This window comes from Petaurus breviceps, unplaced genomic scaffold (assembly GCF_028583685.1).
Source record: "Petaurus breviceps papuanus isolate PSGF00001 unplaced genomic scaffold, PetGlider_PUasm1.0 79, whole genome shotgun sequence".
NCBI lineage: Eukaryota > Metazoa > Chordata > Mammalia > Diprotodontia > Petauridae > Petaurus > Petaurus breviceps.
The window spans coordinates 15,071,364-15,098,666 of record NW_027186523.1 but is presented as its reverse complement, the minus strand read 5'-3'; the positions used below and the strand labels follow the sequence as shown (position 1 = coordinate 15,098,666).

General features: G+C 36.0%; 1 protein-coding gene across 2 annotated transcripts in view; it reads right to left on the bottom strand.

The window, feature by feature from the left end:
- Positions 1-27,303, bottom strand: part of CDC123 (cell division cycle 123) — a 116,527-nt gene that overhangs the window by 39,033 nt on the left and 50,191 nt on the right. For both annotated transcript variants that reach the window (XM_069106403.1, XM_069106404.1), the window contains one exon: positions 15,417-15,465. In XM_069106403.1, coding sequence (XP_068962504.1) covers positions 15,417-15,465 — 49 coding nt within the window. The remainder of the gene's footprint in view (positions 1-15,416; positions 15,466-27,303) is intronic.

Below are 27,303 nucleotides of genomic sequence, written 5' to 3'. Positions count from 1 at the left end.
CTGGTTACCACGACGTCTAAGGAATCGCTGAAGGAAGTCACTATGCATTTTACAAATACTTGCTGATGTCTCAGAAGACTTGGGGGACAGGATAACTACCTTAAAGTATTGTGAACATCATTATATGTTAGAAGAATTAGGTTTGCTCTTTTAGGTCCAAGGGGCTAAAATTTAAAGTAGCTGGTGAAAGCTTAAAAGGCATATTTAATCTTGAAATAAGGGAAAGCACTAAAAATTAAGAGCTTTTCAAAAGTAGAATAGCATAGGTTTCCTCTTAACTAAAAGCCTTCAATCAGAGGCTGAATGGCTATTATTTGTCAGGGATGCTACAGAGTAGATTTCTGTTCAAGAAGACCTAAATGGTCCTTTTCAACTCAGATTCTGTGATTCTTCATTTTTATCTGGTACAATTCTAGGTACTGTGGGAAGTACAAGATAAGATATGAGGTCCTTATTCTCAATGAGTTTATAAATTTAAAAGATAGCAAAAGGATGAAACCTTTTCCCACTCAAAAACAAAATTAACACAATCTCCCACTTCTAAAGTTTTGACAATTAAAAGTACTTACATATGCTCAAACGGATCTGTGATATATTTTATTTGGAAGTTCTCTCCAACAACACTTAAGTTCACCACAGAGGATCCACCAAATATGCTGGAGATCCTCCTTGCTTTCTCTTGACATCACAAAGGTAAAAGTAAAGCAACCTCGTGCCTACCATCCCTTGCTCTTGTCATATGACTAGTCCATTTTCTCTTCCTATCATTTAATTATGTGATAATGTCTTTTACTCCAGTTGTTCTTCAAAGCTCCTCTTTGATTATATGTTATAGCCTGCTCACCATGTGCCTTTTCATTTCTCTCTGTAAAAATCATCTTTAATTTGCTGGAAATTTTAGTATTCCATGTTTTGTCGTCATATAGCAACACCAGTAGAATGATGGTATTTTTTTTAAATGGACCTTCATTTTCATAGAAAGTTTAAGGATGTTAAGGGAGCTTTGCAATTTTCCAAAAGCAATTCACCCTGTTCTATTCAATTCTAGGCCAAACTTGTTGTTTATTTGTACTATCTATCCCAGATATGCAAACTATCAGGCAAGCTCTATAAGTTTTTTGTGGAAATGCATGCTTTAATCTGGGCAATAAATATTCATCCTCTGGGTCTTTATCAGTGGTAGGCCAGACTCTTGAACGCTCACAGTTCTCCTTCTAGAGGTTCAGTAACAACATTCCAAGTTTTAATGTAATCAGCACAAAGGCATCTGCAAATATAAACATCTAGAGAACTTTATCCTTGGCAAGGAAGGTTTCTTCAACCCAGACTCTACAGCATCTCCTCCATTATAGTGATGAAAAGCTTTGGCACAGATACATCTATATATTTTATATTACACCTGTTGCTTATGATCATAAGATTGTCAAGCAAGGTTGTTTTTCTTACCACTCTCAAAAAAATTAGTAATTTTAGTATGTGAATGAGAGATAGCTTGTTGAAAAAATCTATCAGATAGTATTCTGCTCTACCAGATTGAATTGGCTTTTTTTCATAATAGATAATTAATAAGAATTTTGGGATCTTATATTTGTTATACCATTCAGTTAGATGCGAAAATAGTAAAGATGTGATCTATCATTAAATATTGTTTACAAAAGTCAACTTGTTCCCTAATAACATTCTCATCAAGCATGCCCTCAATTCATGGTAAGACGACTCTCATAAAAATTTTGTATAAATGGGGGAGGAGATATATATAGAGAGAGAGAGAATGAGACAGACAGACAAGTAGTTAATGATATTCTCTTGGTCACCATTCTTCAGTAATACTGAGGTCCAAGATTTTTGCCATATTTCAAAGCTTCCCTTCCTTCAACTACTTTAAATAGCTAATCCTTCACACCCTTCACAACTGTGTCATCTATAGTTTGCATATACGTGGTCCCATCAGGCTGCTGTTCCCATTTCTGTTCTCTTCAGTGCCATTTCTACATCTCTGAAATCCAAAGCACACACTGGGAAGTTATGGTTCAAGTGTGATGGTTTTACTATCTTTGTTAGAGAAAAAATGCGTTATATTGATTTTTGCATGTTTATTCCATTTTTTCCTTATCTGTTGTCCTCCTTCCAATTTCATCCTTAAATGCCCTTAGGATGACTTTGGCTGTTTAAACAAGCTTTCTTTAAATTGGTGTCATCCTCCGTTGCTTTTTCCTGCTTTATGAGACAAGAGTATGCATACCTGTCCATTTTTTTTAAAGATTTTACAAGTATGTTTATATATTCTAAATTGGCATTGTCTTTGATGTTAACTTACTATGGCAAGTAAGTGAGATGTTTGTTTGTTTGTTGAGGAGGGAAGGCAAGGCAACAGGGGTTAAGTGGCTTGCCCAAGGTCACATAGCTAGTTAAGTGTCAAGTATCTGAGGTTGGATTTGAACTCAGGTCCTCCTGACTTCAACATCAGTGCTCTATTCACTGTGCCACCTAGCTGATGTTCTTACTAGGGCAATTTCTGAACTCTTTTGGTCTCCTTGCTGTGGCAATTAGCTTAAACTGGTTAAACTTCTACATAAAATTGTGGGCAATGCTAATGTAATTTTTTATTGCTTATTTTCCATTTTTTGAATGGCAATTACTTGTTTAAATTACTCAGGAAGGAATAACTCAGTTTTAGTTGTATATCATATATTTTATCATATTTTTTATGGTTTTCTAAAAATTTTATATTTTTATCAGCAAAAATCCTCTTACACTCCCCTTTCCCACTGAAAAATAAAGAAAAACAAAACTCGGAGGCGGCTAAGTGGCACAGTGAAGTGTCGGTCCTGGAGTCAGGAGTACCTGAGTTCAAATCTGGCCTCAGATACTTAACACACACACACATGAGCGCGCACACATACACACACACAAACTAGCCATGTGACCTTGGGCAAGTCACTTAACCTCAACTGCCATCCAAAAAAAAAAAGAAAAACAAAACTCCTATTAGAAACATGTATAGTAAAGCAAAACTAATTTTCTCATTAGCCATATAAGAAAAAAAAAAGCCTTGTTCTTCACTCTTGCATCTTTAACTCTCTTTCAAGAGGTAGGAAACATGTTTCATCATTACTTCCCTAGATTTTTGGTGGTCATTATAATTATCAGAGTTCCTAAGTCTTTCCAAGTTCTTTATCTTTAAATTATAGTCACTGTATAAATTGTTCTCAGTTCTTCTCACTTCATTTTATCAGGTTTTTCTGAAGCCATCCCTTTTATCACTTCTTGCAGCACAATAGTATTCCATCACATTTATATACTACAATTGGTCTGGTCATTCTCCAGTTAATAGGTAAAACCTCAGCTTCAAATTATTTGCCACTGAAAAGAGTTTTGCATCTTTTTGTACATTCTTATTTAAAGTGTTTCAATTATGACTAATCTCTCCATTAATCTATCCTCTCTCTAATTTCTCCTTCTCTACTCTCCCCATTTCTTTCTATTTCCCTATGGAGAAAATGTATTTCTGTACCCAACTTTGTATGTATTCTTTGCTTCTTTGACCAGTTTGGATGAAGGTAAGGTTGCTCAAGTGTCAGCCCCTTCTTGTATTCATCCTCTTCTTGTTCATATAGATTTCTACTCAAGCAGACTGATTATATGAGACAGATTTCTCTAACCTTCCTCTCCCTTTCCTCCACTAATGTATTCTTCTTCCTTTCCATTCTTCTTTTAAGATCAATATATAACAAAACCACTCCCATGCCTTCTGTCTAATAATCAGACTCACTCTATGAACCAGATGTCAGAGGGCTCACTTGTACCACCTCCTTATGTTAGAATATAAGTAGTTCATCCTGGCTTAGTCCATTATAATTGTTCATATTTACCTTCTTATGTTTCTCTTGACTGCTGTGTTTGCATATCAAAGTTTCTCTGAAGCTCCTGTCTTTTCATCTGATATGCTTGAAAGTCTTCTATTTCTTTAAAGATCCATATTCCTCTTGGTGGCAATACACTAAATTTTGTTGGTTAAGTTATTCTTGGCTAACGGCCTATATTCTTTGCCTTCCAGAGTACCATATTCTAAGCGCTTGGCTCCTGTATAGTGTTGGATGCTAAATTGTTTGTAATTCTGATTTTGGCTACTCAGTACTTGAATTTTTGCCTTCAGCTGCTTGCAGTGGTTTTTCTTTGACCCAGAAGCTCTGAATTATGGCTATAATATTCCTGGAAATTTTCATGTGTGGGTTTCTTTCAGGTGGTGAACAGTGGATTCTTTCTATTTCCACTTTGCTCTCTAGTTCTAAGAGAGCTGAGCCTTTAAAGATTTCTTGAAACAGGATGAATAAGTTTTTTTTATACTCATAGCATTCAGGTGATTCTTATGATTCTTTTTTTGTATTACTTTTTTTTGTTTTTTTTTAAATTAATTTGTTTATTTATTTTTAGTTTACAACATTCAGTTCTACAGTCCCTTGAGTTTCAAATTTTCTCCCCCTTTCTCCTTCCATGCCTTGCCCTCCTCCTCCTCCTGCCCCCCCATCATGGCAGCATGCTCTCGAATATAGGATCTACAAATATCATCACATTAATCATTAGTCAGGTTGTAAAGAAGGATTATAACCAATGGAATGATCAGTAGGAAAGAGGAAACAAAACAAGAAAAAGAAACAGAGGAAGTAGTTTGTTTCAATCTCCATTCAGATTCTGCAGCACTTTCTCTGGATATGGATATCTTTTTTGATCATGAGTCTTTTGGAGTTCTCTTATAACCTTACATTGCTGAGAGGAGCCTAGTCTATTGAAGTCAGTCGTCACATGTATGTTGTGTCTGTGATTGTGTATAGATTTCTCCTGGTTCTGCTCTTCTTGCTCTGCATCAGTTTATATAAGTCTGTCCAGGTTACTATGAAGTCTGCCTGATCCTCATCTCCTACAGCACAGTAGTATTCCACTACATTCACACGCTACAACTTGTTCAGTCATTCCCCAATCGATGGGCATCCCCTTGATTTCCAATTTTTTGCGACCACAAAAAGAGCTGCCATAAATATTTTTTTACATACTGGTCCTCTTCCCACCTCTCTGATCTCTCTAGGATATAATCCTAGAAGTGGCATTGCTGGGTCAAAGGGCATTTTGACTTATTTATTTATAGCCCTTTGGGCATAGTTCCACACTGCTCTCCAGAATGCTTGGCCAATTCACAACTCCACCAACAGTGCATCAAGTGTTCCAATTTTTTCACATCCTCTCCAGCATTTATCACCATCCTGTTTTGTTATCTTAGCCAATCTGACTGGTGAGATGTGGTACCTCAGAGTTGTTTCAATCTGCATCTCTCCAATCAACAGTGTTTCAGAGCACCTTTTCATATGCTTATAGATATCTTTAATTTCATATTCTGAGAACAGCCTGTTCACATCCCTTGACCATCTATCAACTTGAGAGTGGCTTGTATTCTTATAGATTTGACTCAATTCTTTGTATATTTTAGAAATGAGGGCTTTATCAGAGACACTGGTAGTAAAAATTTTTTCCCAATTTTCCACTTCCCTTGTAATCTTGTTTATATTGGCTTTATTTGTACAGAAACTTTTCAATTTAATGTAATCAAAATTATCCTTTTTGCATTTTATAATGCTCTCTAACTTTTGTTTCATCATAAAATCTTCCCCTCTCCATAGATGTGACAAGTAAACTATTCCTTCCTCTCCCAGACTGCTTACAGTATCACTGCTTATACCTAGACTGTGCACCCATTTCGACTTTATTTTGGTGTACAGTGTTAGCTATTGATCTATACCCAATTTCTGCCATAATATGTTCCGGTTTTCCCAGTAGTTTTTGTCAAATAGTGTATTCTTATCCCCAAAACTGGGGTCTTTTCCCCAATTGATAAATGGTCAAAGGACTATGAACAGGCAGTTTTCAGAGAAAGAAATTAAAGCTATCTATAAGCACATGAAGAAATGCTCTAATTCACTATTGATTAGAGAAATGCAAATCAAAACAACTCTGAGGTACCACATCTCACCAGTCAGATTGGCTAAGATGACAAAACAGGAAAATGACAAATGCTGGAGAGGATGTGGGCAAACTGGAACACTAATGCATTGTTGGTAGAGTTGTGAACTGATCCAGCCTTTCTGGAGAGCAATCTGGAATTATGCCCAAAGGGCTATAAATTCTTTCATACCCTTTGATCCAGCAATACCACTCCTAGGGTTATATCCCAAAGAGATCACAGAAATGGGAAAAAGACCCATATGTACAAAAATGTTTATAGCAGCTCTTTTTGTTGTGGCAAAGAATTGGAAATTAAGGGGGTGCCCATCAATTGGGGAATGGCTGAACAAGTTGTGGTATATGCATGTTATGGAATACTATTGCGCTATAAGAAACGGGGAGCAGGCAGTCTTCATATTTACCTGGAGAGGCTTAAAAGAATTGATGCTGAGTGAGAAGAGTAGAACCAGGAGAAATTTGTACACAATTACAGACACAATTTGTACACAATTACAGACATGTGTGATGACCAACTTTGATAGACTGGACTCTTCTCAACAATGCAGGGATATAAGTCAATCCCAAAAGACGCATGATGGAGAGAAAAACGTGCATCCAGAGAAAGAACTAGAAAGAACTAAATTTATATCCAGATGGAAGCAAAATACCTGATCTTTTTCGTTCACTTATTTGATTTTATGTCCTCTTTACCATTTTTCATTCCAGCTGCTACAAGCCATCCTTATAACCTGACCATTGTATAATGTGAAAGTATTTACAGATCCTATACTTGATTATAAGCCGCCATGGGGGAGGGAGGGGGACAAAATGTGAAATTCAAGAAATTGTGGAATTGAATCCTGTAAACTAAAAGGAAACAAATTAATAAATTAAAGAATTAATTTTTTAAAAAAACCGGCGTCTTTGGGTTTATCAAACAGTAGATTACTATAGTCATTGGCTGCTGAGTCTTGTGTACCCAATCTATCCCACTGACCCACTACTCTACTCCCCAGCCAGTACCAAGTAGTTTTGATCACTGCTGCTTTATAATACAGATTAAAATCTGGTATGGCTAAGCTACCTTCCCTAGCATTTCTATTCATTAATTCCCTTGATCTCCTAGACCTTTTGTTCTTCCAAATGAATTTTACTATGAATTTTCTAGCTCTAGATAGTAATTTTTTTGGTAGATTGATTGGTATGGCACTAAAAACATAGTTTAATTAAGGTAAAATTGTCATTTTTATTATATTAGTTCGACCCAGCCACAAACAACTGATGTTTTTCCAATTAGATTTTCACTTTGTGTGAAAAGCATTTTTTAGTTGTGTTCATATAGGTCCTGGGTTTGTTTTGGCAGGTAGATTCCCAAATATTTTATAATGTCTACAGTAACTTTAAATGGGATTTCTCTTTCTATCTCTTGCTGTTGGATTTCATTACAGATATATAGGAATGCTGAGGACTTATGTGGGTTTATTTGAAATCCTTCAACTCTGCCAAATTTATTTATTGTCTCAAGTAGTTTTTTACTTGATTCTCTAGGATTCTCTAAGTATATCATATCATCTACAGAGTGATAGCTTAGTCTCTTCTTTGCCTAATTTGATTCTTTCAATTTCTTTTTCTTCTCTTACTGCTACTAACATTTCTAATACCAGATTGAATAAGAGGGGTGATAGTGGACATCCTTGTTTCACCCCTGATTTTATTGGAAATGCTTCTAGCTTATCCCCATTACATATAATACTTGCTGATGGTTTTGGATAGATGCTACTTATTATTTTAAAGAAGACTCCATTTATTCCCATACTTTCTAGTGTTTTTAATAGGAATTGGTGTTGTATTTTGTCAAAAGCCTTTTTTACATCTATTGAGATAATCATATGGTTTCTGCTAGTTTTGTTGTTGATGTGATCAATTACACTGATAGTTTTCCTGATAATGAACCACCCTTGCATTCCTGGAATAAATCCTACCTGATCAAAGTATATTATTCTCGTAATAAGTTGCTGTAGTCTTTTTGCTAACATTTTATTTAGAATTTTTGGATCTATATTCATGAGGGAAATTGGTCTATATTTTTCTTTCTCTGTTTTGTCTCTTCCCGATTTAGGTATCAGTACCATATTTGTGTCATAAAAAGAATTTGGTAGGACTCCTCCAGTTTTTCTGAATAGTTTGTAAAATATTGGAATCAATTGTTCTTTAAATGTTTTGTAGAATTCATTAGTAAATCCATCTGGCCCTGGAGATTTTTTCCTAGGGAGTTCACTGATGGCTTGTTCAATTTCTTTTTCTGAGATGGGGTTATTTAAGTAGTTTACTTCCTCTTCAGTTAATCTGGGAAATTTATATTTTTGTAAACGTTCATCCATTTCACTAAGATTGTCATATTTATGTGCATACAACTAGGCAAAATAATTCCTAATTATTGTTTTGATTTCCTCTTCATTGGAGGTAGATTCACCTTTTTCATTTTTAATACTCATAATTTGGTTTTCTTTTTTTATCATATTGAAAGGTCTATCAATTTTATTGGTTTTTTCATAATACCAGATCTTAGTTTCATTTATGAATTCAACAGTTTTTTTTAATTCAATTTTGTTCATCTCTCCTTTGGTTTACATTATTTCTAATTTAGTATTTAATTGGGGATTTCCAGTTTGTTCTTTTTCTAGCTTTTTCAATTGCATGCCCAATTTACTGACCTCCATTTTCTCTATTTATGTATATATTCAGGGATAAAAAAACTTCCCCTAAGAAGCGCTTTTGCTGCATCCCACAAGTTTTGGTATGTTGTCTCATTATTGTCATTTTCTTGAATGAAGTTACTGATTGTTTCTATAATTTCTTGTTTAACCCACTCATTCTTTAGGATTAAGTTATTTAGTTTCCAAATAGTTTTTAGCCTATCCTTCCATGGCCCTTTATTATGTATAATTTTTATTGCACCATGATCTGAGAAGGATGCATTTAATATTTCTGCCTTTCTTCACTGAATTGTGAGATTTTTATGCCCTAGTACATGGTCAATTTTTGTGTATGTGCCATATACCACTGAGAAGGCATACTCCTTTCTATCCCCATTCAATTTTCTCCAGAAGTCTACCATATCTATCTTCTCTAAGATTCTATTTACCTCCTTAACTTCTTTCATGTTTAAGGTTAGATTTATCAAGTTCAGAGAGGGGGAGATTGAAGTCCCCCACTAGTATAGTTTTGCTATCTATTTCTTCCTCTAACTCCCTTAACTTCTCCTTTAGGAATCTGGATGCCATACCACTTGGTGCATAAATGTTTAGTAATGATATTGCTTCATTTTCGATGGTGCCTTTTAGCAGGACATAGTTTCCTTCCTTATCTCTTTAAATTAGATCTATTTTTGCTTTTGTTTTGTCTGAAATAAGGATTGTGACCCCTGCTTTTTTGCTTTAGCTGAGGCATAGTATATTTTACTCCAGCCTTTGCCCTTTACGCTGTGTGTATCCCCATTTCAAATGTGTTTCTTGTAAACAGCATATTGTAGGATTGTGGGGTTTAATCCATTCTGCTATCTGCCTCTGTTTTATGGGAGAGTTCATCCCATTCACATTCACAGTATGATTACTATCTGTATCTTTCTCTCCATTCTATTCCCACCACTGTTTATGCTTTTATTTTTCCCCTTCTCCCTTTCCCTCCTTAAGAGTTTTTCTTTTGACCACTGCCTCCCTCAGTATTCCCTCCTTATAGGCCCCCTTCCCTTTTCCTACTCTTTCCCCTTACTACTTTTTCCCTCCCTTCTAACCACCCTGCCCCTTTTCTTAGCCCTTCCCCCTTCCTACTGCCTATAGGGTACATTAGATTTTTATATTTAATGTAGTATGTTATTTCTTCCTTGAACCAAAGTCAACAAGAATAGATCTCATGCAGTGCTCCTCTCCCTCCCCTCTTTTCCTCTACTATGTTAGGTTTTATGTCTTTTCTCGATAGAGTCCTATACTTAACTGATTGTTATTCCCTCCTTACACTAGAACCAATGAGGGCGAAGCTCATATAATGTTCACCTCCCTCCCTTTTTTTCCTCTACTATAATGTTTTTATGCCTTTTTGTGTGGCATAATTTACTCTTTTCTGCTTCTTTCTTTCCTCTTCTTCCATTGCAGTCCCTATACACCCCTTAGTAAGGTTTTTCATCATCATTTTGTTTAATTTATACCCACACCCTCTATTTATCTATATCTCTTTTAAATGTTGCAATAAGTATAGAATTCTCAATATTAACAGGTATCAGCTTCCCATATGGGGATGTAAACAGTTTGCTCTTATTAAATAACAAGTTATGTGTGTGTGTGCACGCACCGTGTTTGTTTCTGTCTGTATGTTTTTTTCCCTATTTACCTTTCTATGTCTCTCTTAAGTCTTGTAACTAGAGATTGAATTTTCCATTGAGTTCTGGCTTTTTTATCAAGAAGGTCTGGAAGTCCCTTATATCACTGAATGACCATCTCCTTGCCTGAAAGATTATGTTCAGTTCTGCTGGATAACTGATCCTTGGTGTAATGTGAGCTCTTTTGCCTTGAGAAATATCATATTCCAGTCCCTCCGATCTTTCAATGTAGAAGCTGCCAGATCCTGTGTGATCCTCACTGTAGTTCCGCAATATCTGAATTGTTTCTTTCTGGCTGCTTGTAGTATTTTCTCCTTTACCTGACAGTTCTGGAATTTGGCTACAGCATTTGGTGGCATCTTCAATTTGGGATCTCTTTCAGGAGGGGTCTGGAGGATTCTTTCAATATTTACTTTACCCTCTGGTTCTAGGATCTCAGGGCAGTTTTCCTTGATGAGCTCTTAGAAGATGTTGTCTCTTGGAAGATGTTGTCTAGGCTCATTTTTTCATCATGATTTTCTGGCAGACCAATAATTCTCAAATTATCTCTCCTGGAACTTTTCCAGGTCAGTTATTTTTCCACTGAGATATTTTACCTCTTTTTCTGATTTTTCATTCTTGATGTTTTTGAACAGGTTACCCATAAAGACGGTTAGGGTTGCTCTGGAGACCCCAAAATACCAACATGCCATGTCCTGCCGAATGAATTTGACTCAAGTCTTCTCTCAGCCAAAGAAAAGTAAAGTTTATTAAAAGTTCGCTTGCATTAGATACAGGGTAAACCTGTGCTAGGTCATTCTATGGCGCTCTCACTATTCTATGATGCTCTCCCTATTCTATGGCACTCTCACCATTCTATGGCGCTCTCACAAACATGGAGACAAGATGGAGTCTTATATACATAAGGTTGTGGGAAGAATCTAGGGGTGGTATAGAGGAGGAGTTTGGGGAGGGTCTTCAGGAGGAGTTAATGAGGTCAATGAGTGATTGAGGGTGGGAAGTTGCTGGAGGCTACCTTCAGACTACAGACAAAGTGAACTAGGCCAGTTCAAGGGTGGATTGACATTTTGATAGGCTTAAGGGTGGGAAGTCTAGTAACAGAGGAATGCCAAACAGAGGTTTGGGCCCACAATGTAAGGCTTATTGCCTCATGAAAATGCGTCATCAAATGAGAGGATTTAATCAGAGTTCAAGAGGGTTTCCTAGAGACTGTATCTCAAGGACTCAAGGAGAGCTAGAGGGGGCTCCCAGAGCCCATACCTAATCATTTTGACTGATTTTTGGAGTTATTGGCTTCAATTTGGTTAATTTAATTTTTAGTGAATTATTTTCCTCAGTTTTTGAAGTTCCTTTTCCATATGTTCAGACTTCATTTTTAGTTCACACATTTTTCTTTTTAAGAAGCTGCTTTCTTCATTGAAATGTTTTTCTATTTTTGCAATTTTGATTTTAAAAGAATTAGTCATTTTATCTTCTACCTCTCTAATTTGGTTTTCAAAGTCCTTCTTGAGCTCTTCTAAAGATGCTTTCTGGGCTTGAGACCTGTTCATATTCCATGTTGAGGCTTCAGCTGTGGGTGTGAAGTCAATACTGTCTCCTTCTGAATTTGTTCCCCCCCCCCCCCCCACAATCTAGGATTAAAAAGTCTTTGTTTTTTCAATCTGTTTTTTGCCCATTATGAGGCAGGGCCTTAGACATGCCCTTCCTCTAGAACTCCCAAGCCTTTACTATTTAAACTTTTGCTCTGGGGCAATAATTTCTGTGTTTACAGACTTAGAAGTGGGAACAGCCAGGGTTCACTCTGCCATCCTGGTCCCTGGAAGTTCAGATAGGTGCTTTTTAAATTTCCAGGTTGTGAATTGATAGTCCCAGGAGTAGATGCTGCCAAGTGCTGTGGGCCCTGCATTTGTCTCTTACCCAGCTCCAACATATCCCAGCCCTGCAGTGATAGGCCTGGGAATGGCCCTTGTGGTTGGTGGATCAATTTGCCACCGTGTCATCTGGGCCTCTGTGCTGATTCTTATGATTCTTAATTTATTTTCTCAACCTATTTTCTAGGTCAGCAGTTTTTCTTAAAATATAACTTACATATTCTTCAATTTTTTTTCACTCTTTTGACTTCGTTTTACTTCTTCTTCTTGTCTTATGGAGTCATTAGCTCCTATTTGGTTCATTCTAATTTTTAAGTTATGAGTTGCTTAGGCAAGATTTTGTACCTCTTACTAATTCACTTTTCAATTCCTTTTTCCATAGCTTTTATTTCTTTTCCAATTATTTTCTTTAGTGCATTTTTAAACTCTTGTTCATCTCTTAGATTTTGTGCCCAAACTGTTTATTTTTTTTTCCTTTTTGAGACTTTGTAGATGATTTGGAGTCATACTCTTCTTCCTGGCTTTTGTCTTAAGCATCCTGTCACCATAATAGCTTTTTATAAAGATACTTCGTTCTTTTTACTTATTCTTCCAGCCTACTTCCTGACTTCAGATTTTACTATTATTTTTTTTTTCAGGGTCAAGCTCTGCACATTTCTAGGGTAGCAATAGGGATGCTGGCCTTACTGCTCTTTTTGTGAGGTATTGAGAGTTGTGTTATGTCAGGATCAAAGGGACAGCTCAGCATTGGGACCCACAAACTTTCAGTGCTCACATTCGATCCAGGGCCAACTACCCCCCCACCCCCACCCCCAGGGCAAGCTCTCAACATTTCTGACCTGAGTTTTGGTTTCTGAGCATCAAGCCTATTTGGAGTTCTAATAGAATGTTGCTGGATTCAGCCACTACAGCCCAGTAGGAAAGTTCCACTGGCTCAGAAAACCTGCCCTGATTATTTCACTGAAGACTGCAGACTGGCCTGGAAGCTAGAACTGAGACCCTGCCCTGCCTGCTACTTGCCTCAGAACTTGGTCCTCTTCAGGTAACCAACCTAGGGCCTGCAACTATTCCTTAGCCTAGAATACCACCCCTAGGCCCTGCCCTTACAGGGCAATCTGCCCTGGATCTATGACCCAAAAATGGATCATGAGTGAAAGACCTGACAGTTGGCACCAATTTCTGCACCATGCACAAGTAAAAGCTGCTCTGTGCTGGATACGAACCCCCTCTTGCCCTAGTAAAGCCTTTCACAATGTTAGAATACTACTCATCCAGTCTCTAATCAAATTCCCTTCCCTGCGTCCACAGACTTCCCTAATGTCTATCTCCCTATATCAACATGGGCTAGAAAAAAGATTCAATGTGATTTTTTTTCTCGGATTTTGCAATTAGGATTTAGTCAGCATTTGGAGATGTGTTTGGAAGTCTTCTGTGTCTAGGGGGATGGGGCAGGGGTGGTAGTTGTACCTCTTCTTACTATTCCACCATCTTTGCTCTGTCTTTTTTTCTTCTTGTTTATACTCATTCAGATTCTAGATCTAACAAGTCAATGGTCTAACTATAAACCATATAAACTATAAACAAGAAGGTGGCTGAAGGATAACTCCCATGTCAATAACAATTCTTTTCTTGTTGGTTAAAATGCAGCCTATTTTATCTTCTATAATTGTTATATGGTGCTCATCATGTTCTATCTAGCACCTATCAACTCTTTTCTCAAAAAAAGTATTCATGATATTAAGGTGTGAGTATTCAGTATAATCTATAAGAAAGACTGATTCAGGAAGAAGAAATAAAACTGATCAAAATCTTGTACATTACACTGAAAATAAAATATGTCTTTTAAAAATTGTTACATTTTTAAATGTGCTTTGGAGAATACTCATTCTGATTTTAATGCATTAGATAATGTAGAATAATAATAAATAATATATTCAAAGAACAAATAAGTTGCCTAATTTTGAAATACAAAAAATATCAGGTCACAGAAGTTCCTATGTATCAATAACTTACATGTTAAAACATTAAAAGTAAAAACCTGAATTACCATATAAACAGCATTTCAAAAGTTCTTGAAATATAGTTGAATAACAAAAATCCTTAAAGCCAAGATTATAAATCTTATAGTTGGTGCAGTGATACAGCACTGGGCCTGATGTCAGGGAGACCTGAGTTTAAATCCAGGTTCAGACACTTATTAGCTATGTGAATGTGGGCAAGTCACTTAACTTCAGTCTGCCTCAGTTTCCTCATTTGTGAAATGGGGATAAAAATAGCACCTCCCTCCCAGGGTTACTGTGAGGTATAAATGAGATAATATTTTTAAAACACAACACAGTGCCTGGGACATAGTAGATGTCATATAAATGCTAGTTATCATTATTATTATTAAAGTTGTTATTATTTCAGTTCTGATGTCCCAACAAATGCTGTCACATTTCTGACCGAGCTTCAGAATAAAACATGCTAGCAAAATCTCAACTCAACAATAAATTAAAACCTGGAAGATGAATGAGGAAATTAGTAAAAAATAAAAAGTAGCTTTAATCATCAGAGGCTACACTGATTTAAAAGCCTTTACCATTTAAAAGTTGTTTAATGGCCCAGCAAATGATACAGTTCTGAATCATAGGCCTTACTTGCCCAATCCAATAAGAAGACATGCTAATATGAAAACTTTTACCAGTTAAAACAAAAAGCTTTGCTCAAGAAGCTGAAGTTATTGGTATAATTAGTATCTATAAAATACTAGTAAACCTGTAAATTATTGGTATCTATATTTTACTAGTGTATTCATTTGATCAAATTCTTTTATCATGATCACAGAAGGAAGATGTCGGATGATAAATCTGAGGTGTCTCATTGATACAGACACACTGTTTTATACAAGTGAGTAGGATAACACAACTGTTAGACAAGCAGATGCTAACAACCATATTCCTTAATGACAGTGCTAGAAGAAACTAAAGAACGCATGAATGAGTAGAGTTCTAGGTCCTCATCTCTTAAAAAAGAAAGGCATGAAATTTTACTTTTCATGTAAGAATAAATAACATTACTTACATATCTAAGTCTAGACTGGTCAAACCACCTTGACAAATTCAACTCAACAAACATTTCAGTATTTACTAAGTACCAGACACTGGTGTATCAAAAAATAGGAAGGCTTTCCTTACCTCATATTCCATACAAGGGTCTGGGGAATCATCAGTACAGTGAATAAACCTTTAAAAGAAAAGTATTTCTACTTTATTTTACTTGCTGCCACTTCACATAAACTGACATACTAAATTTATAATTTAAGAGATTAATATTTTGTTGAAATAGTAATAAAATTTAATCAGAAATCTGACTGGACACAGGGATATAACAAAAAAAGTTTACCATTCTATATATAAAGCACAATTTTAAAAAATGCAACCATTTATTTATATATGTTTTATTATATCAATTATATTAGGATTTTCTTCATGAGGGAACCTTACTCATTTAGTAATAATTGTAGTGAGCTTAAGAAGATGGTATTTATGATGATAGTGCACAGCAAATCAAAGAATCTTAAGATTTGGAAGGAACTGATAGGTCATACAATATAAGTTCATATAGGAATGATCTCTTTAATACCTACAAAATATAGCCATTTAATCTCTGCCCAAACAAATTCTGAGTAATTCAAACCTTACTATGTGACAACACACTGTGTTCCATTTTAGGATGGGGTAATTCTTAGAAGCATCTTACTTTCTAGAAGCATAATGACCTCCACCAAGACCTAGGTGCTTCAGTGGCCTATAACCTCATGAGCGAACAGTGTGATGTGCCAACCAAAAAAACTGATATGATGTGGGGCTATAAGAGAAGAAAAGCTTCCAGAAAGAGGAAGCTGAAATCTCTCACCTCATCTGGAGTACTGTGTTTAGTTCTGGATGTGACAGCTTAAAAAGGAAACTGACAAAAACTAGAGTGTTCAAAGGAAGGCAGCCAGGACAGTAAAGCCTTGAATCTGTAGCATATGAAGATGAGGTGAAGGAAGTGGACAGGAGAGGTCAGCACAGAGAAAAGAAGGTTCAAGAGGAAAATGACAGCTGTCTTCAAGTATCTGAAAGGTTGATGTGTGGAAGGAGGATTTTCCTCATTTTTAGCCCCAGAGGGCAGAAAAGCAAATGGTAGTTCTCATCAGGTAAATTTAGGCTTGCTGTGTCAGGAAAAACTTACTAATAGTTATGGAGTGGCTGCCGCCCAATAAGGGCTTAATAAATGTTTAATTACTATATAAAAGTGCAAAGGGCTTCCTCAAGAAGTAGTAGGTTACTCCTCCTTAAAGGTCTTCAAGCAGACCTTCAAGTGGTCATTTGTGAGGCATGTCACAATAGACATTCCTTTAACATATGGGTTAAACTAAAGGTTTGCTGAGGTCCCTTCCAACTCTCAAATTCTACAATTCTGTGATTTTACTGGGCTGAAGTATACTTCCCTATTACTTCCAAGCATTAGTTGGTTCTAACTTCCAGAGCTGCAAAAAAAAAAAATTCATATCTTTCTCATGCAGTTATTATATAACTATAAAATGAAGGGGTTGGATTAATGATGCTTAAGGTCCCTTTCAGTCCTAAAGCTATGGTTCTATGAGCCTCAAAAGAGCAACCAATACTGGAGTGGAAATCACTGGTCATCTCTCTCTTAAAATTAGAATTTAAATTATGGAAAAGAAAGAAAATCTACACTGAAAAAGAAGACAGAATGGATGATCTATTATATCATAGGCTTGTAGAATCACAATCAGCAAAGTGGTATAGTGGATAGAGTTCTGGGTATGGAGTCAGGAAGACCTCGGTTCAAATACTGCCTGAAGACACTTACTAGCTGCATAATCCTAGGAAATTCTCTTAAGTTCTGTCTGACTCAGTTTTCTCATCTGTCAAAATGGGACTAATAGTAGCACCTACTTGCCAGGGTTACTGTTGTAAGGATCAAACAAAATGAAATGTAAAGTACTTTGCAAAACCTTAAGGCAATATGTAAATGCTAGCTATTGTTATCACTATTATCATAATTATTATCATTATTATAATTAGTGAAAGCTGGAAGGTACCTTGAAAAGTCATCTACTCCAATCCCCTCATTTTGTTAATAAGGAAAGTACCTACCAGAGAAGTTAAGTTACCCAACCAAGGTCACACAGTAGCGATATCTATTCCTTTTGCTTTTATGTCCATTTGAACAAAGAATAATGCAAAAACCTATTACAAGTTAGAAAACCCCAAATCATCATAACAACTTAAGGTTACAAAGGCTTATATAAATTAATTTAAAACTAAAAACAGCAGCACAAAAATAACATCTTTCACAATGTTTTGCTAACACTATCACTACTGAGTGATGATCACATTGAAAAGTTTAAATACCTCAGTTATTTAGAGAGCTTATCAGTAGGCATGAAGTACTTACCATTTTTTTTTATTTGATCCTATCACTATGAAACTTGGGTAATTAATTGTTAGTGGTTTCCCAAAGATCTGATGCAAAATGTGTTGAAGGTGCAGATTTATAAGCTTTCCCTACAAACTTGGAAAATTACACTTAATATTTTTAGTATAACTGCTTTAAAAAAATGTTCATCCATCTAAGCAATTTAGGCACTCCCTGGCAGAGTGGGAAATTATTTCCTTGTAATTCCTGGGGGGAAAGCTTTCTACCTAAATGCTTCCCTCTGGTACCATCAAGGCTTGGTCTGGTAAAGCAGAATTAATCAGCAAGTATTCAATAAATTCCTACTTTGTGCCAAGGTACCATGGAGAAGCAGACTGAAAGCTAGCTTTAAAGTCCAGAAGAAATGGGCTCAAGTCCTGCCTCTGACACCTACTGGCCATGTGAACCTGAGCAAGAAAGGTAACCTTTCAATGCTCTAAGCCATTTTCTAAGTGCAGATGCTAGAATTTCCCATGCCAATGAAATCAGAGATCCAGTCCCTACCTATCCCTACTATGTGTAGGCACTGTGCTAGCCATCCTTGCCCTCAAGGAGCTTACTTACATTGTATTGGCTAGACAAATAGATACAAAGCATCTGTGGAAAACACTCAGGGTGAGGAGGAAATGTTTCACGTAAAAGTAGCCAAGGGAACTAAGTCTTGAAGGAAACTAGGGATTCTAAGCAACAGATGTGAGGAGGGGGCACATTTCAGCTATGGAAGAGAAGTACTGCAAAGCCCTAGAGATAGAAGATGAACTGTTATATATGATAAACAGCAAGAAGATCAGTAAAGAGTATGTGAAAAAGTATAATGTGTAATGAGGCTGAAAAGGACTTTAAATACCAACTGAAGTAAATGACAATAGAAATTACAGGTTAATTAACCTCAAATTTTCAACTGTAAACAAAACTTCATGGTTTCCACAAGTCATACGTTTCCAACAGACCATTTTGGAGTGCACAGGTTATTAGTGGTAGAAAAATCCAAGGGGAATAAAACCATATATGCAACAGAACTTTTTTTTAAAGGGCAATTGGGGTTAAGTGACTTGCCCAAGGTCACATGGCTAGTTTTTGTGTTAAGTATCTGAGGCCAGATACAAACCCAGGTCCTCCTGACTCCAGGGCCGGTGCCCTATTCACCGTGCCACCTAGCCACCCCATCAACAGGATTTTCATAAAGATGCTACCAAAATGGTCTTTCTGGTTCATCAAAAGAAAAATATGATTTCTTAACACTGTTTGTGCTAACAACCTTGTATTTTAGTGGGTAGATGTTATTTAATTCTGTTCATATTTTGTTCACAAAAAAGAATGCCTGCCACACTTTACAATGCTTCTAACATAAGATACATGAAAGATATAATAGACCAACTTGTAAATTACAGGTAAGAAAACTGTATTATTTACTGAATATAAAAACACTGGTATAAGATTTTTTAAAATGCAATGACAATGGACCAAAAAAAACAATAAATCTATGCTCAACTTTTACTACACAATGGTGCTCAGCTTAAGGGGAAATGAACAAAATAGGAAGGGTTAAATTTCTACTCCTATAAACTAAGATCGCAAAATTCAGCTTTAGTCTTGAAAAAGCAAGGAAAAACTTTAAATATAAATAGCAAGAAAGTCTCAAAAGCACATGATAAAAAGAATTTGAGCAGCCATCCCTGACACTTGTTATGTGATATCTCTGCAAGCAGCATTTGCAGCAAATGATCTATTTCTCCATAATGGCCTTGATGAGCCATATTGGCCCCCAGAAAAGCTAGTATTATAACTGCCCCACATCAAAAAACAATTAAGTGAGGGCGACTAGGTGGCGCAGTGAATAGAGCACTGGCCCTGGAGTCAGGAGGATCTGAGTTCAAATCTGATCTCATACACTTAACACAAAACTAGCTGTGTGACCTTGGGCAAGTCACTTAACCCCAATTGCCCTACTTTCCCCCCTCAAAAAAAAAAAAGAATATAATTAAGTAGATAACCAATGGGAAATGAGGAAAGATCAATATTCTTTCCAAAAAATAAAGTTTTTAATTTCATTTGAAGACTTCTGCCAACTTTGACACACAAGTATAAATAATAACAAATATTTAATAGATATTCACATTATCATTAGATAACAAGTTCCCTACTAAAATAAACAATTTAAGAGCAGGAAATGAGAAATATTGAAGAAATTTCCAGAGCCTAGCAATAATGACTTAAAACTACTTGATATTTAATAAATGCACGTTGAATTGATTGTAGATTTGGAAAAAGGCCAGCATTGTTTCCAAATAAGAAATGGCTTAAACCTATTTGGTAGCTTTAAGCAAATAATCTGTATAAGATCCACTAGTTTTAAAAGTCTAGAAAAACCTTTTTCCCAAATTATAAACTCAAGGTTCTTGGCAAGATAAATGTATTTAATCTAGCCTGTTATTAACACTCCAAAAAAATAACAAAACTATGATTAGATGTTACATAATATATAGAGTGAAAGCAAATGGGAAAAGGATCTTCAGATACAAATAAAGCAAACCTACAATACAATGCTTATGAAGGAATATGAAGCTTATACTACTTAATTCATTTAAAAACAGGACAAAAAATTGTGGGAGGTGGGAGGATAGTCTGTTTTCAATAAAAAAACAACAACAAAGGACAACTTTGATGACAGCTTCTATGAAAAACTGTAAGCAAATGCTTTCCTGAATACATTACAAATTACCCAATAAACTAGAACTTAGGGAAACAATATTAATTTGTTCAAGATTTGTTGGCAACAAGGCTTTGGCCAAAAGCAGAAAAGAGGTACACATTATCAGTTGATACTTATTAAGTACAAGGCACTCAAATCTTTTTCTCCTTTCTTTCATTTCTACTTGGCTGACTTCCCCAAAATGTTCTCTCAACTTAAGGGAGTCTAAGCCTTGTGGTTACCTTGTGACTTCATTAGCAGGCATTAATGATTTATTGATTATTATAATAACTATAAGCCTCCTCCCCAAACAACTGTGTTTGATTCCCAAAGACTCCTAAGTGCTTTTCAAGAAGATATCTGATTCATACATGCAAAGTAAAATAGAATAAAATAAACATCAAAATATTGCTAGGATCCAGTTACATTGAAAACACTAACAATATTCTGTGGGTAGATATTCTGTGATGAGAAATTTTCTTACCACATAAAACAATTTTTTAATATGTAGCATTTCAGTCTTTCCTTAAAGAGCAGAAGTAAGAATTGCAAACAGTAGTCAATCAAGTGGAATCACATCTAGAACCTGGGCTCCCACATTCAATGTCAGAATCCCACTTTTTAAATTATGTAAATTATTCAATTCTTCAATTCTGTTCTCTTCAGCTCTATTACTAAAGTAGTACTCAACTACATGACTGCCTACTTTATATTTATGAAATATTTTAAAGATGAAAAATGTTAACTCATCACAGTTAAGCAACTTTTACCCAATTAATGCAGAGGATGATCTTGGTTAGCATGTCATAACAAAGCATATCCTTACTACCTAATTAACAGGAAATAATGGAATTTTGTGTACTAAAATCATCAACTGTTAGGTCCATTACTGATCATTTTTAATAAGTACATATTTTCACAGTAACATACCTTAATGGAAATTAAGCTAATTATTTATCAGTGAGCTTCTTGACCTGTTTTATAGCTGGTTTAAAAATGCAGTTAAAATATAGTTTTTATTATCCTTTACAAGGCATAATGAGCACTGAAAAAAGTGTGAAACAAATAGATTACACTTTAAGAAAAACCTCTGAAAATCATTCCCCTCAGGAACACTACTGAAATATGCTGCTATGCATATGTATTCATTAAATTTTGTAACACGAATTTAAAACAAATTTTGCTTACTAGATTCAAAGTATTGAACATATCACTGTTAATATCTTATATTGTGAGAAATTTCTGCTATTTAAAAAAGTTAGTAGCAGACTATAACTAGGTAGCTAGCTTTGCAAAACAAGAGCTAAGCAAAATTTTTCTCATGTTTTCTAGTATGATCTCAGAGACTCAAGATTAGGCTCCTATTTAAGATTTTCTCAACATTAATGCTACCCCAAGATAAATAATCTATGGAAAACATCTATTCACATAAAGGAGAGGAAGGTTGAAAAAACTTATAGGGAATTTGGGGTTCAAAGCTTCTAAAAAATCTGCTCTGGCTGCTGGGTATGAATAACTGTAAAACAAAATGAAAGTTTCTATAACACTCTGCTTCTTTGGCTTCTCAATAATGATGAGAGGAACAAACAGAGAGGAAACTGTCAAAGACATCTCTGGGAAATGAGTTAAAATTTGAGTATAAGGACACAATTTTTCAGAGGTAAAATATGCAAGCTTCCACTAAAAAGAAGTGAAGCACAAAGATTAGGATGTCGTGTAAATCTCATCATAAATTTCACTAGTATATACTAAAGATGGAAGAATTTCTTTTAGGTAACTGTCAAAAATCAATGGCCAATAACATGTTGTTCTCCAAGCTATTTTCCTGCTGGATTTATGATTAATAATTTTTCAAGACAATTTTAAGAAAAAAATATATGAGGAAAAAAGCTAAGACATCAACTGACTACAACTGACTTTAAAAGAGAGAGGTATTTCTCTGAATTTACAATTTTCTCAACAACTAATGGATCCATTCTCACCAATAAGCATTCTTATTTACATGTCACAGGGATATCGAATTTTTGTTTGTCTGGGTCTTACATTTAATCAAAAAATAATAATTAATGAGTGAAGCCTTATGACTTAGCTCTTATAATCATTTTAGGCTGTTTAATTATGTCCATCAAAATAATTCAATCATGAAAACAAAGCACAGATTAATTATATTTAGTGCATCATATTTTCTTTACCTACTACTTTTCCATGACCCTTCTTTGGAACTTCCTTCTTTGCATAAGAAATTGTTTCTTCAATGCTGAGAAAGAGCATAATGAGAATACTACCTAATTAGAACACTAATGCATTGTTGGTGGAATTGTGAACTGAATCAACCATGCTGGAGAACAATTTGGATCTAGGCCTAAAGGGCAATAAAATTGTGCATACCCTTTGATCTAGCAATACCACTAGGTCTGTATCCCAGAGAGAAAAAAGGAAAAAGGACCCACATGTACAAAAATATTTATAACAACTCTTTTTGTGGTAGTCAAGAACTGGAAATTGTGGGGATGACCATCAATTGGGGAATGGCTGAAAAAGTTGTGGTATATGAATGTAATGGAATACTATTTTGCTATAAGTAATGAACAGGCAGATTTGAAAAAACCTAGAAAGATATACATGAACTGATGCTGAGTGGAGTGAGCAGACATTGTATATAGTAATAGCAACACTGTACAACAATCGACTTTGTTAGACTTAGCTCTTCTGAGTAATATAATGATCCAAGACAACTCCATAAGACTCATGATGGAAAATGCTAACCACATCCAGAGAAAGAACTATGGAATCTGAACGCAGATTAAAGCATACTGTTTTCACTTTTTTTATTTTTTGTTTTTTCTTTCTCATGGTTTTTCCCTTTTGTTCTGATTCTTCTTTCACAACATGGCTAACATGGAAATATGTTTAACATGATTGTACATGTATAACCTATATCATAGTTTGCTGTCATGGGAAAGGTAGATGGAAGACAGGGAGGGAGAAAAATTTGGAATTCAAAATCTTATATAGAGGTAGAGTCAATATAGTGGCATAAAAGCAGGAAAACTCTGTATGCCCCTTCCAAAACCACCTCAAATACCTATAAAAATGACTCTAAATAAACTTTAGAGCTACAGAACCCACAAAGTGACAGAGAGAAACAAACCTCCCACTGAAGACAGCCCGGCAGGCCAACAGAAAGGAACTATCACAGCACACTGGGAGCCAAGCCCAGCCCCTGTGAGTCCAAGGTTTTAGTCCCAGGGTGGTCATGACCAGCTGTGGCTAGAGGGACATCAGGAGAGTGGATCACCAGCAGCTGTGGTGGTTTCCAGAATTATCAACCCATAAATGCCAAAGACAAAAGTGAGAGGTCAGTGGACTTTGGAAACAGGGGGTACAGGAGTATGGTCAGGCCTCTGCCCACCCCGGAGGGAGAAGCAGCTGAGGAGTGGTAGCGTGCCTGCTTCAGAGCTCCTGGCCTGCAGATTGTAGGGGGACCAAGAAACCAGTCTGAGGGGTAATTGCTTTTGCTTTAACCTGCTTGGACCTGGATTGCTGTCTAGGGTGGAGGTCCTACGGTACGTGACCAGTGTGCCAGAGCCAGTGGAGGCTTCAGAGAGGGCACCCAACTAATAGTTCCAGCAGCTGAGAAAACCCCAGCAGTTAGGGACAAAGCTCTCCTCTCTGGAAGCAGAGTTCTGCTGCAAAGCAAGCACAGCAATCCGACTTTGGTCTCCTTTTTGGGGGAAAAAAAGGATCAAAGCATGGAATAGGAGAAAGACAACAAAGTCAGAACTCCTGCACCAAAAGCTTCCAAGAAAAATATGAACTGGTTACAGGCCATAAAGGACCTTAAGAAGGATTTTGAAAACCAAATAAGAGAAGTGGAGGAAAAATTGGGAAGAGAAATGAAAATGATGCAAGAAAATCATGAAAAGAGAGTCAACAACCTGACTGAAGAAAATAACACCTTAAAAAATAGACTAACTCAAATAGCAAAAGAGGCTCAAAAAGCCAATGAGTAGAAGAATGCCTTAAAAAGCCAAATTTGCCAGATGGAAAAAGAATCTCAAAAACTCACTCTCACTGAAGAGAATCATTCCTTCAGAATTAGATTGGAGCAAAGGGAAGCTAGTGACTTGATGAGAAATCAAGATACTATTAAACAGATCCAAACAAATGAAAAAATAGAAGGCAATGTGAAATATCTCATGGGAAAACCACTGACCTGGAAAGTAGATCCAGGAAAGATAATTTAAAAATTATTGGACTACTTGAAAGCCATGAACAAAAAAAGAACCCAGAAATCGTCCTTCAAGAAATTCTCAAGGAAAACTGCCCTGATGTTTTAGAATCAAAGGGAAAAATAGAGGTTGAAACAATCTACCAATCACCTCCTGAAAAAGATCTCAAAAAGAAAACTCCTAGGAATATTATAGCCAGGTTCCGGAATTCCCAGATCGAGGAGAAAATATTACAAGCAGCCAAGAAGAAACAATTTAAATATTGTGGAAACACAATCAGGATAACCCCAGGATCTGGCAGCTTCTACACTGAGGGATCGATGGGCTTGGAATATGATATTCCAGTGGTCAAAGGAGCTGGGACTAAAACCAAGAATCACCTACCCAGCAAAACTCAGTATCATGTTTCGGAGGGAAATATGGTCATTCAATGAAATAGAGGACTTTCAAACATTCTTGACAAAAAAAACTGAGTTGAATAGAAAATCTGACATTCAGATACAAGAAGCAAGAAAAGCATGAGAAGGTAAACAGGGAAAAGAAATCATAAGGAACTTATAAAAGTCGAACTATTTACATTCCTATATGGAAAAAAATGATAATTGTAACTTATGAAACTTTTCTCAGTATGAGAATAGTTGAAGGGAATATAAATGTATACATATATGTATATATACATATATATAGGAGGGTACATGGGCATATGAATACATGAGTGTGTGTATATATATGTGTGCAGGTATACAGACAGAGGGCACAGGATCAATTGAATAGGAAGGGATGATACTTAAAAGGTGAAATTGAGAGGCGAGTGAGGAATGTAATGAGAGGAGATGGGGAGAGACAAAATGGGGTAAATTATTTCATACAGAAGAGGTAAGGGAAAACTGTTACAATGGAGGGGAAGAACAGGAAGGCAAAAGGGAATGAGTGAACCTTACTCTCATTGAATTTGGCTTAGGGAGGGAATGACATACACACAAAATAAGGTATCTTGCCCTACAGGAGAGTAGGGGGGAAGGGGATTAGAGAGGAAATGATGGAAGAGAGGGCAGGTTGGGGGGGAGGGAGGTTGGAAGAACACACTTTTGAAAAAAGACCGGTCAAAGCAGAGAATAGAACAAGTGGGGGGCGGGATAGGATGGAGGGAAATATAGTCAGTCTTTCACAATATATCCACCATGGAAATGTTTTGCATAGCTACATATGTACACCTATATTGAACTGCTTATCTTCCCCGTAAGGGTGGGTGACGAGGGAGGAAGGGAAAAAGTATGGAATCCAAAGTTTCAAAATAAAAAAAAAATTCTTATATAAAACTGAATATTGAAAACTATCTACATGTTATTGGAAAAAAACAAAATACTATTAAGTATATTTAAAAAAAAAGAAACCAAGAACACTACCTGCCCTGAACTACCTAGCTGTGTCACTATAAACTACCAAACTATCAATTAACAATCATTTATTAAGTGTCTCCTATGTGACAAGCACTGTGTTGGCCACTGGGGATACAAGTCACTTCACCTCTGATTCTCAGTCTCCGTTTCAATAAATTGGGGATAATATTACTTATGCTACCTATCACAAAGGTTATTGAAAGGAAAGCATTTTATAAAGCTTCAAGTGCTACAAAAATGTAAGTTATTAGAATATAATGTTCCAGGGCGGCCAGGTGGCGCAGTGAGTAAGAGCGCTGGCCCCAGAGTTGGGAGACTTGGGTTCGATTCCGGGCTCTGATACTTAACACCAACACAAAATAACTGGCCGTGTAATCATTAGCAAGTTACTTAACCCTGATTGCTTTAAAAAAAAAAAAGAATATAATGTTCCAATGAAAGTTTTTTTTCAAAGAGAAATAAACATCACTCTCCTAAAGGGAAAATCAAAGTACTTTCAGGAATCTTTCAACTGAATTAATGAAACTAAGCTCTCATCCCAGTGCTGCCACTTAGCAGCCATGGGACCTTGGGGGAATTACTCATTTAACCTTTTTTGGTCTCAGTTTCCTTCTTCTGTTAAAATCACTTCAACTAAATGACATCTAATATTACTACCATCCTTAAAAATCTAAAAAAATTCTATGAATGAAACTGCTCTTGCGAATAATTTTAGCTGGTAAGAGACCCCAGAGACCAAAGCCTTTATGAGAGACACAGTTGTGTTTAATGACTAAAAGATTTTCACACAATATTGCTCCATGCTGATTGCCTTGTTAGTGATTACCAAGAAATAGTCCTAGAAAGGGACAAACTATACAGTAATTATAAATCATCAATAGTCCCTAGATAGGGGTTGCTTGCTTAAGGAAAAGGTTCAAAACTCTACTTGCCATAGCCAACTCTCAATAATTTATGAAGGCTGACATTCTTTGGGTAAATAACCTTAAAATTTATAGTTTCCTGTTTAACAACTGATTTCACTTCCTCTTCCAAAAAGCAGAAACAAACTAACCTGAACTGGCCTTTCTACCTTCTCTCTACTTCTACTGCAACAGCAATTGAAAAAAAATTTTTCATACTAGTCAAAATGTGAATGAATGGTACATGAAGGGGCAACTGGTATACTTAATATGTTTAACACAATAACCACCCCTCAAGCATCAGATAATCAAGAGATGACTATACTTTGATTAGAAAGGAAGAAAGAAGGTGTTTCAGATGAGGAAGT